General features: G+C 37.3%; 2 protein-coding genes across 2 annotated transcripts; both read right to left on the minus strand.

Moving 5' to 3' along the window:
- Window positions 1–1,312: 1,312 nt before the first annotated feature.
- Window positions 1,313–2,254, minus strand: LOC126495359 (olfactory receptor 50). The gene has a single exon (XM_050132966.1). The coding sequence runs from the start codon at window positions 2,252–2,254 to the stop codon at window positions 1,313–1,315; it is 942 nt and encodes a 313-aa protein (XP_049988923.1).
- A 4,144-nt stretch (window positions 2,255–6,398) lies between these two features.
- On the minus strand, window positions 6,399–11,427 carry LOC126495358 (olfactory receptor 50-like). Its single transcript, XM_050132965.1, has 3 exons — window positions 11,342–11,427; window positions 10,444–10,519; window positions 6,399–7,343 (listed from the first exon to the last, which is right to left on the minus strand). The coding sequence occupies exons 1-3, from the start codon at window positions 11,425–11,427 to the stop codon at window positions 6,399–6,401; spliced, it is 1,107 nt and encodes a 368-aa protein (XP_049988922.1).
- Between the last annotated feature and the right edge of the window lie 430 nt (window positions 11,428–11,857).

Here is an 11,857-nt window from a genome sequence, read left to right on the forward strand (position 1 = left end):
ATATATATATGTTCTACTATCCCCTATTATTAGATTTTACCTGGATTTGAAGATCATAGTTTTTCAAGCAGCTTCTTCATGCACATTTAGTTTTGGTTAAATCTACTCCTGACACCCACATCCCCATAACCATCATCCTACTACATGCCTCAATACTTCTGACCCCAGGCTTCCACCTCTTTATTTTTATTTCACCTAAATTCAATCAGCCCCATCCCTGAGTGCATCTTCAGCCAATGACCATTTGTAGTTTCTTAGTTTCCATATGTGCACTATGTTAAATGAGCAAAACAAAACATGTGAACCTAGCATATGAAACTTCATGTGAAAGAGAACATGAATCATTTGTCTTTTGTGACCTGGATAACCACACTCAATTTTTCCATACATTTATTTCCACACATTTAAAATGGTTTTGTTTTCTCCTGTAGCTTAGTAATACTGCATTGTGCATAATATATACCACATTTTTCTCTTTCCATTGGTCACTTGATAAACTTCTAAGTTGATTTCATTTCCTAGCTACTGTGGACATAGCAGCAGTGAACATGATATAAATGTATCTGTATAGTAGATATAATGTTTTTGTTTATATTCCCTGAAGTGGTATAGCTGGGTCAAATGAAAGATCTATGTATAGTCTTTAAGAAACTCACACACTGATTTCCAGAGTGACAATATTATGTATTAATTTATGCACCAATTTTAAAATAAAAATCATTGTGGTGTTGGCTCATGCATTTAATCCTAGCACTTGGGAACAGAGGCAGGTGAATCTTTGAGTTCAAGGCCAGAATGGTCTACATAGTGAGTTCTAGGACAGTTAGGGCTACACAGAGAAACCCTCTCTTGAAGGACCAAGAAACAAAAAATAAAAACAAAAATAAAACTAGAATTTTAAGTGGTGTTAATCTTAAAAATAAATCCAAAATATATTAGAAAGTAAAAAATAAAATTAAACAATGCATATACAGGAGAAATATTTCTGCTTTCTTGAGAGAGGAAAAAAATCTTTTATAAAAAAGGTCATAAAATTAGATAATAATGAAAGGCAAATGACTGGCATTTTATAAAAATTTTATGTTCCTACAGTTAGGACACACTGTGAAAAGGAAAATAGTGTGGAAGCATTTAAAAACAAACAAAAATATTCCCCAAGATGAACAAAACAATTAAAGAGAAACAAAACCTGTGGTTGAGGTGAAATGCAGAAGGAAAAAGTACAATCTGCAGACTCACTGGAAAGCACATAGAGTCCCTATGTGTGGGACTGAGAAGCTACCAAATATAGAAAGAGGGAAGACCAAGCCCTTCACTGTGAACAGACTCTCCTGCTGAGGATATTTCTCAGTGCTCCTTTCATGTCCCGATTCCTCAGGCTGTAGATAAAGGGATTCAGCATGGGTGTGACCACAGTGTACATCACAGCTACAATGATATCCTTATCATTAGTATTATTGGAGGAGGGGAAAAAATATAACCCAATAATGGCTCCATAGTACAAAGAAACTACACATAGATGAGAACCACATGTGGACAAGGCTTTGCAGATTCCCTTGATAGAGGGAGTCCTCAGGATGGTGGCTCCAATGTGACCATACGAGATCAGGATGCATATGAATGGCACCGTAATAACTATCACTGCTAACGTGAGAATGACCAGCTCATTGATGGTGGTATCTGAACTGGACAGCTTAAGTAAAGCAGAGAGATCACAGAAAAAATGGTGAACAGTGTTGTCTCTAAAGAGAGCGAGACGAGCAAAGAGAAGAGTGTGCACAAGGCCATTGGTGGAGGAAAAGATCCAGGACACTATCACTAGCAGAACACAGAGACTCTGCTTCATGATGGTGGTGTAGTGCAGAGGGTGACAGATGGCCACATACCTGTCATAGGCCATGGAGGTCAGAAGGAAGTTGTCAACACACCCAAACAATAAGAAAAAATACACCTGGGAAACACACCCAGCATATGAGATGGACTGACTGTGTGTCAGCATATTCAAGAGCATCTTTGGAGCTGTGACTGATGAGAAAGAGATGTCTGTGAAGGCCAAGTGGCTGAGGAAGAAGTACATGGGGGTGTGGAGGTGAGAGTCCAGCCTGATGAGCAGGATGATGAGCAGGTTCCCCAGCACCGTGGTCAGGTACATGGACAGAAACAGGGCAGAGAAAATGACTTGGTCCTCTGGCTGGATGGGGAGTCCCAGGAGGATGAACTCAGATACTGTGCTACTCTGGTTATTCTTCATCATGCTCTTCTCTTTTCCTAGAGATGAAAAATTATGATATAGAGGAAGCAGAGGCCATTGTATCTGCGACAGAATAATAGCATGTTTTGAACTAGTCAGATTTATGTACATTCTAATGAATATCTTGAGTTTTTTGCCACATTGTTGGGTTAGTTTTTATGTGACTAAATGTGCTATTTGCCTGCCTAAAAGCCAACTTCACAGTGTTTTAGAAGAAAAAAATGGAAAGCACCACAGTGAGTATCAGATTTCTTTGGGCTCAACCAGAGGAAATTTTAGTCTGTGAAAAACATCTGAGATTTCAAATTGGAGAAAGGCAGAGTCAATAAGGAACAAATAGAAATCCAGTAGATGTCTTCCAATGGCTAATTGAATTGGATTAAATCCCACCCCTGTCCATGAGATACCAGGAATACTTTTCAGATACGCTTTAATTCCACTTACCACAAAAGTGAATATTAGGTGTATGAAGCTCCAAAACATCAGAATCTCCACATTTTATGTGAATGATCAGGTCAGTCTTTGGGGTTTCATTAACTAGTGACACACCTGGGATACTCCATCAATTCTTTCTTTCCTATCAACACTTTCGTCACTAGATGCAGGGGAAAGAGAGTGTGCATCTCTTCTAATAAACAGCCACAGAGGCCTCTGTATCCAGTGTCTTAGCTCAAGCTGAACCATTCCCATTCAAGCCTGTAGAATATCCAGGAATCCTTGACTCTTCCTGTCAGATCCAGACTCTAGCACAGAATAGATTCTTTATGAATGTCTATCTGACATAAACAAGTATAAGCCCTCCTTAACAATGATTCTCAGGCTTGGTTCTCACTAATGATTCTTAAATAATTTTTGTTGTATTCTAACATTTCTTATGATTTGTAATACACTAATTTTCCCTTGTTCTCCTTCAAATTTGTTGACTTTAGGCCTACCTGTTGTCATAATCATTTCATATTCAAGAAAGAAAATATGTGAAACAGATATTAAAATGCAAACTCCATATTCTCTGAAAGAATTATCCACTCTGAATGTATTGATTTTTGAGAATTGCATAATCATTTTGTCTACCATTTATTTGAAGTTAACTAAAGATTACAGTAAAATATAAATATAAAGCATAAATCATTTCAACTTGATTGAGGTATATTTAAAATTTATATTATATTTATCCTACTACATTAAAAGTCTTTTAAGTGATGCTATTATGGAGATGGACTACCCTTTTTATGTTACTTATTTTTTTAATAATAAAAACTTTTGCATCTCAATGAAAATACTAATTAGCTGTCTGATGGAGATGTGGGTTGCTTTTATTCATTTGTTACATTTTAATAAATAATATTTGCAAATTTTTAAGTTCTTTTGTGCACTGATATATGTAACATGTACATGGGTGTAGAATGAATTTCTAAAAATGCAATTAGATAGCATTTATATTTATGACTTTAACATATTATTCAATTATAAAAAGATAAGGTGACAAGAAATTCTATTCCTATGTGTTCCTTAAAGCAACCTTAACATAAGAGTCTTTATCAGGAAAACTATTTCATAAAATGCATGTTGGAGCATACAGAGCAAGGACATTTGAGGAACAAAAATTCAGAACTTTGGTCAGATGGAAAAGATATGGATTAGGGAACTCTTAGGGAGCATGTGTATATAAGACTTTTCCTGTCACATTAGAAACCTTCAATCTGTTCTCAGAAACAGGACCAAGTAAAAGTCTAAGTAAAGACTTTTAGGGTAACTACAGGCCATCTTCTTGTAGTGATCGAAACAGAATAAGCAGGAATCTAAATAGCCATTGCACTATCTAAGGTACAAAATAATTCCCCTATGTGAATTGTTGCAGCACAGAAGAATCAAATTATATTGATTTAGTACAAAATTTGAGAAACTACCCAAGAAGATGATGGGTGTCATAGAAAAGCAAATGGATGTATGCCTTGCCTTTTCATCTCTAAATTAGATGTAGAATTAGAGACAATCTTTTTGTATGTAAATTTGTTGTCATCCCACTCTTTCAAATTTTAGATAGATGATCCAAATAAGTCATCTACAAGAATCTTTCTGTCCTAGTGTGTCATGAAGAGGGCTAGACCTTAGAGAAAAGTAACACACACTGCACACACATACAGATAAGGACACCCAAGGTTGCAGTCATCCTGCTTCTTGTAAATTTTATTTCCACTCTGACATTGAGCATTTGATGATAATCACAGATACCTTATCTCCAAGGTGTGGAAGCTTCTTCCATCTATTTATGGAATATGCAGAATATAGTAAAGCTGGCAGAATCTGCAAGGGGCTCAATGTTCCACTGTGAGCAACAAAAGGCTTTCATCATGCAGCCTGTTGTGATAGACACATGATTGTTCATGTCCCGAGAAATCAGTGTGGGTTTTAATTTTATACTCTATGATGAGGGACTGGGGTGATCCTGTATGCCTGGCTCCTGATTAGGAACAAGCTGTGTATGGTTTCATCATCGCCTTGGACTTCTCCAGGGATAGAAATATTTGCTGAAGAAGACACAAGACAGTTCATCCTTGGAGGAATTGTAATAACAAGTGCAAGGCAACCAATATGTGATAAATAAAGGTTATCGCTTGCCATTTTCAGGATAAACCTACGGGATTTGAGTTTCTTGTGCTATGAAAAAATATAAGACTAGTATCATGCTTTCCACCACAAGGGAAAACATAAAGAAAAGACATCCTGACAATCAAAGACAGTCTTATATGGAAGAGACCAGGTTGAAAAAGAGGCAGACATGGAAAAAATGAAAGAGGGAAACAAAGTTCACTTGATCAAAGTGCTATGAGTGTGTACACAATGAAACTCGTTACTTTGTACACTGATGTAACTCAATATTTTTAATAAAAATAAGCATTACAGCATTCTGCTTATAGAAGTGAAGTTAAAGTCTTTGTCTTGAATAGATGCAGCCTCCCAAGAACTACATTTTAAAATATATTCTTTTAAATGGGCATAGAAAGTAATACATTTGAGTGATGGGCAGGTAAGTATCATTTTTAATTTTAAAACCCCATGAAAGTTGAGATGCTGTACATCCCACATGTGTGAATCAACTCGGATTGGCTAGACTTCCTCAAACACCGGCAGCTACTCCTCAGCTCACATCAGGATACACACCATACGCATGACTGCAAACTCCCTGGAATGCTTTGGAAAGTCTCTAGCCAGTGTTTCACAGGGCTTCACCTTCCTAGGACCAGAGATGTCCCATAGGGGTTTTATTCATCAGTTGAATCAGTATTTGTCTGTCACAGCCTTTAACAGAAAAGTAATTTCAATATGTGAACTGACTCATATACTCTAGTGACCTTCACACTGAGACAGTTAAAATGTAGTGTGAACGTAACAGAGGCTACAAATAGGAAGAGTCAGAGGGAAGTTGGCTAATGGGTAGATGACAATGAAATGGAAAACTTGCTTCTGGTTACAAGGTAGGGTGATTAATCTGGTAATAAAAATACTGTGAGTTTCAAATAGATACAAAAAAATTATGAGTATTTCCATCATAAGCAGGTAAAAAAATCAAAAATTAAACATGATCATCATTATTTGAACATCTGAACTATATACATGCATAAAAAATACATGGTATCCAGTAACTATGTACAATTTGATGTCAATTAAAATTAAAAATAATTAGAGAAAATTAATTAGAACAAAAGCATAGCTACATTCTGAACTAAAGTTATCCAAAAATATAAACTAGCTATATCATAAACTTAAGCACAAATAGAATCTTGAATTGGTCAGCCTGAAGAAATAGTAGCATCATTAGAAAAGGAGAAAAAACTTTACCAATTAAAGGCTTTTACATATTAAAAATACTGAAAACAGTGAGGAAACAAAATAACAATTGCAGAAAAAAAGATGTATGGATATGTTTGTGAATAAAACTTGTTTAAGACTGTCAGGATCAAGAAGACAGACAGAAAGAGAGAAAGAGAGAGAGGAAGGAAAATGAAGATTTAAAATGACATACACTGTAAAGCGTGCCTGAAAAGACAGTGCACCAAATAACTAAGAAATAACATTTCCCAAAGTAAAGGATGCTTATAAAACCTGGGGAAATCTCAGCTCCCCTTTGTGTAGCAAAGGAAGTTGATCACATGGAAAATGTTGCTCTTGCAAGCATAGTCCTCAAAACTCCTTTCATATCTCGATTCCTAAGACTGTAGATAAAAGGATTCAGCATGGGTGTGACCATAGTGTACATCACAGCTACAATGACATCCTTGTCATTAGTGTTGTTAGATGAGGGGACAAAATATAGCCCAATAATGGCTCCATAATAGAGAGAAACCACAGAGAGGTGAGAGCCACACGTGGACAAGGCTTTGCAGATTCCCTTGATCGAGGGAGTTCTCAGGATGGTGTCTCCAATGCAGCCATAGGAGACAAGGATGCATATGAATGGCAGAGTAATGACCAGTGATCCCACAATGAGGATGACCAGCTCATTGATAGAGGTGTCTGAGCTAGAGAGTTTAATCAAAGCAGAGAGATCACAGAAGAAGTGGTGGAGAGTGTTACCTCTAAAGAAAGAGAGACGAGCTAGAAGGATGGTGTGAACAAGGGCACCAGCAAAGGATAACAACCAAGATGCAATGACCAGTAAGAAACAGAAACTCTGACTCATGATACTTGTATAGTGGAGGGGGTGGCAGATGGCCACATATCTGTCATAGGCCATGGAGGTCAGAAGGAAGCTGTCAAGATCTGCAAAAAATAGGAAAAAGTACACCTGGGAAATGCACTCAGCATATGAGATGGACTGACTGTGTGTCAGCATATTCATGAGCATCTTTGGAGCTGTGACTGATGAGAAAGAGATGTCTGTGAAGGCCAAGTGGCTGAGGAAGAAGTACATGGGGGTGTGGAGGTGAGAGTCCAGCCTGATGAGCAGGATGATGAGCAGGTTCCCCAGCACCGTGGTCAGGTACATGACCAGAAACAGAGCAGAGTACATGTCTTGATCTTCTGGCTGGATGGGTAGTCCCAAGAGGATGAACTCAGATGCACTGCTCTGATTTCTTGTGTTCCTTGTTTGCTAAAGATCAGAAAGACGAAAGTGTAAGAATGGGAAACGTGATGACCAGGGCACAATGAAAGAAATATTATTAATTAGTGCATTTACTTTTTTGAACTTCTCAAGCTTTTGAACACTAATGGGAGGTTGGTGACTTAGAAACAAGCTTAGCATATTTTTGTGGAACTTACAAATTCCCAAACAATTAACATATAAAAAAAGATCAGCTTTGAGACAAGTAGAAATCCCTAAGGGAATTCTGAGATGGGGAATGAAGTAAAAGGTTATAATAGCTATCAATTAATATTAGAGGTAGTCATTGATGTTTGATAGTTTACTAGCCTCTTGATCCTCTTCAGAGTTTGAAACATATTGGCTAATGTTTTATATCTGGAGGTGTATTGACATAGATAGAATCCAGGAGGCAGCTATGAAGCTGTAATTTTGATTTAGAGGCTTAAGAGAACAGAACTATGCCAATAACATGAAATATCAGATGACATGTCTTCTACTTACCTCTTTCCCACCTCGACATCTCCGATTGTCTCTCTTTCTAAAGCAGTTTTCAATATATATATATATAGTCTGTGACTCTTTCCTGTGACTCTTTCAAGTTCTCTCTCTCTCTCTCTCTCTCTCTCTCTCTCTCTCTCTCTCTCTCTCTNAGTGATCTGCCTGTCTCTGCCTCCTGAGTGCTGGGATGAAAGGCATGTACCACCACCACCCAGCATAAGTTCTATTTTGTGTTCTCTCAACCAAAACTGAATTTTGATTTTTTAGGTTTGTATGATGACGTGAAATATTTAACATCTCTAGCCACATCTGGACTCCACCAAGGAAGCAATTGGTTTCTGTTTAACGTGGTCAAATAATGCTCTCCACTGTCATTGATCTTAATCCAGTCATCTTACTAATGGCTCTTAAATGATCTTTTGTTTTATTTTATTTCTAAAATTCCATTTATCATTGTCCCCCTTCTTTATCTGTTGAAAATGGAATTATTCATGAGAACAATCAGAAAACAATAGTAAATAAAACATGGTGATCTGTCTATTAAAACACAGATCCTTGTTTTGTAAATAAAAACAATCTGAATGTCTTCATGTTTGAAAGCTGAGAAACAAGTTAATCACTCATGGGAAGAGGGGCAGCTAAAATTTTTGTTACTACTCCGATTTTCCTATCTTTGTTGAGATTGCTGTTAAAATCTCTACACTATACATCTACTCTATAAATATTCTAATATAATTTTCTTACCAGAAACTATTCATTAATCATATCACCCATCACTGTTTGTAATAATCACTTTTCCATAATATAATAATAATTAGCAATTTTTGGACATTGAGTCTCATTATTTTTGCTATTTCCAGCATTACAATAAGCATTATTATTCAATACATTTTTACATAAGTATGTATGATAAATTCCCAGAAGTAGTATTAAGAGTATGTATATGTCCATGATTTTGACAGACAGCCAAACATAAGGGTTTGCAGCTGGTGAGGAAGGTTATTCTTACATGTTCTGTGGAGTCATGATAGTTGAGTGTTTGAAGAGAGAAGGTCTTAGGCATTGGGGGGATAGGGAAAGGTCAAGAATATGGGTCAGTCTGATAAAAATGTATGAAGTTGGAATATCACTGACAAACAGGGGTATATAAGGTCAATTCTCCAACTCAGAACATTAGTACCCACAAGGAAAGATTTGAGGAAAGACGTGGCTGAAAGCTTTAAACATTTACTGTGTAGTGAGAAAGTGGGGTTATAGCAAAACCAGGTATCAGAGGGAGCTGAACAGGGGGCTATTGTTATAGTTCAGATTTAAATATACTCAATGCATACATCTGAGTGTGTCAGTGGAGATGGATACAATTAGAGATTTTTTGGCATAAAATTTGGAAGAAACCTAGCAAGACTTGATGAAGGTTACTGACAAAAACCCCTGCATTTTCTTCTCCTGGATTAGGTACTGTATAAATGTGAGATAAACTGCTCTTTGGAGCTGCTGTATTTATACTCTCCTCAAACTTTAGACAGATACTCAATTTTGAGAAATAACTGTAATAGCACTGTGGTGTGGAGAAAAGCCCAGAGACAAAAGTATACAATGCACACATTCATTGTGCATTGTGTATACACACTTGTATTAATGAGGGCAAATTCTCCCCCGCCTTAGATTCACCCCTAGGTGATAAACACAGATACCTTCATCTTCCAGACTTGAGAAAGTTCCTCCAATTCTCTCTAGAAGTCATGGGAGACACTGTAATAAATAGGGTCCTTAATGGACAGAAAGTTTGATAGTGGTGGACAGTAGCCTCACCAGCTCAGAACAAAACAAAAGTAGATATATCAATATATTTGCCTGCAGCTCTTGAGAATTCAGTATGAACACTAATTTACAAAAAGAAAAACAGAAAAGATCCCAAAGGAAACACTGCCATCTTGATTCTAAATTAAAGCCAGGATATAATTGCTACATTGCCACTGCCTCCTTAGGGAACACAACTACTTCTGGAAGAGTTTACTCATCCTTGGAGAAAGAAATAACAACAGCAACAAGGAAACCTGTAGTAACTTTTGGGCCCTAAAACTTATTGGAATATTATTTATCTTGGGATAAATGAACTAAGCTAGTGACTGAGTGTGATAGCCAAAGTTCAGAACCCCATAACACTGCAAAATGATAGAAGTACACTGATACAGTCACTCTGAATAGAAGGGTGAGCTGTACATATCTCACCACCACTCAGAACACGGGGAACAAAGCAAGGTTTCGATAGAGCTCAGTCTTGTCTTCTTGTCTTCAAAATCAGTGGAGTTGGTGTTGCATGGATACAGTTCTCATATACCCAGAAGATAGCCATCAGTGTAACTTTCCACTTAGTTCCATAGAAAATTAATTCCAAATCAGTTCTTAAATACCCACTTAATAAAAGAAGAAGCATGGAAATCTAAGTTCAGAAGGTATGGTATTTTTATTAAAATACAACATTTCAATCTTTTTGAGAATGTAATAATTCATACCATATTTTGGTTATATTAGTGTCTCCTTCCCCCCACTTTGGCTCCTCTGCCCTAATCCCCCAGATTCACTTCTATCCCTTCCAAATTGGTACCATCTGCTTTTGTTTTTGTAATCCAGGTGAGATTGTGTTGCCCACATACTCCTGGGTGTGGCGCCATTCACTGTAGCTTAGTGAAACAGCAGAAGCCACATCCTTAAAAAAAAGTTTCTCACCCTGCCTCAGAAGACATCAACTGTCTATAGCTCCTCATGTGGCTCATGACATAACAAATTTGGGGAAGCAATTACAGGCTATAAAAAAACAAGCTTCAACAATAAACCAAAAAGTAAAAATTCATGTATAACTTTTTTAATGGAATTATGTCTGGTACTGAAATGTGTATGTTGTAGTCATAAACTTCATTGTTCTTGTATTTGTTTGGATATGAAATGTCCTCCAAAAGACTCATATTTAAGGTTAAGTTTAGCTTGTTGATCCAATGATTAAGAGATAATTGCAACATAATGACTCTGAGCCAATTAGAAAATGAAATCATAACTCGAATAAACTATAGGAAGTGGGGAAAAATATAGGTGGGACAAAATTGGAAGAATAAGACATTGGAAGAATGTCTTTGAAGGATATATCTCATTCCGTGGATTCACATTCTCTCTCTCCCTTCCATCATACCTCTGTTTACATCCTGGCTGTCATGGTGAGAAACTCTTTCCTATCTTATCCTTCCACAGAATGGAAGGTCTCAGCTTCCTCTTCACTTTTCTTAGTGAGTGGTTTTTTTTTTTCAGAGAAATATAGCATTTTTGGTTCTAGGCTTTTTACCTTCTTTGATTAAAGGCTTTCTGACAACATCCTGACAGGTATCATCTTCAGAGAGAATATATTGGGGGTGGGAACATGGCTATAGGGGAGGTGGCTGGAGAGTTGGTGGGGTATTGCATTTGTGGAAACTGAAGGAATGGGAAATTTTATGAGGTAATGACCTGTCTACCTCTTCTTCTGGCTGATGTGGTCCATACATGAGCTTCGATGTCTGCCCAAGTACATGGCTAGACCATGGCCTCTATTTCCATCCATCGCCAGATGAAGGTTCTATGGTGATATGCAAGATATTCATCAGTATGGTTATAAGATAGGGCCATTTCAGGTTTCCTCTCCTCAGCTGCCCAAGGAACTAGCTGGGGACATCTCCCTGGACACCTGGGAGCCCCTCTAGAGTCAAGTCTTTTGCCAAACCTAAAATGGCTCCCTTAATTAAGATATATACTTTCCCACTCCCATATCTACCCTTCCTTTATCCCAACCATCCCATTCTCCCAGGCTTTCCCTATCTGCTCCTTCTCACTTTTCTCTCCCCATTTCCCCTTACCCCTATCCCAACCCACCTCCAAGTTCCCAATTTTTGCCTGGCAATCTTGTCTATTTCCAATATCCAGGAGGATAACTATATGTTTTTCTTTGGGTTCACCTTCTTATTTAGCTTCTCTAGGATCACAAATTATAGGCT

The sequence above is a fragment of the Alexandromys fortis genome, unplaced genomic scaffold (genome assembly GCF_014885135.2).
Source record: "Alexandromys fortis isolate MF-2015 unplaced genomic scaffold, M_Fortis_MF-2015_v1.1 scaffold_447, whole genome shotgun sequence".
NCBI classification, from domain to species: Eukaryota; Metazoa; Chordata; class Mammalia; order Rodentia; family Cricetidae; genus Alexandromys; species Alexandromys fortis.

What these genes read in the sequence shown, in the direction of transcription:
- LOC126495359 (XM_050132966.1), bottom strand. Translation starts at nt 2,254, where the DNA reads ATGATGAAGAATAACCAGAGTAGCACAGTATCTGAGTTCATCCTCCTG.
- LOC126495358 (XM_050132965.1), bottom strand. Translation starts at nt 11,427, where the DNA reads ATGGATGGAAATAGAGGCCATGGTCTAGCCATGTACTTGGGCAGACAT. An exon ending in CACATCAGCCAGAAGAAGAG is followed by an intron (nt 10,520 to 11,341) that starts GTAGACAGGTCA and finishes TGTTTCACTAAG; the next exon opens with CTACAGTGAATGGCGCCACA. An exon ending in TACAAAAACAAAAGCAGATG is followed by an intron (nt 7,344 to 10,443) that starts GTACCAATTTGG and finishes TCTGATCTTTAG; the next exon opens with CAAACAAGGAACACAAGAAA.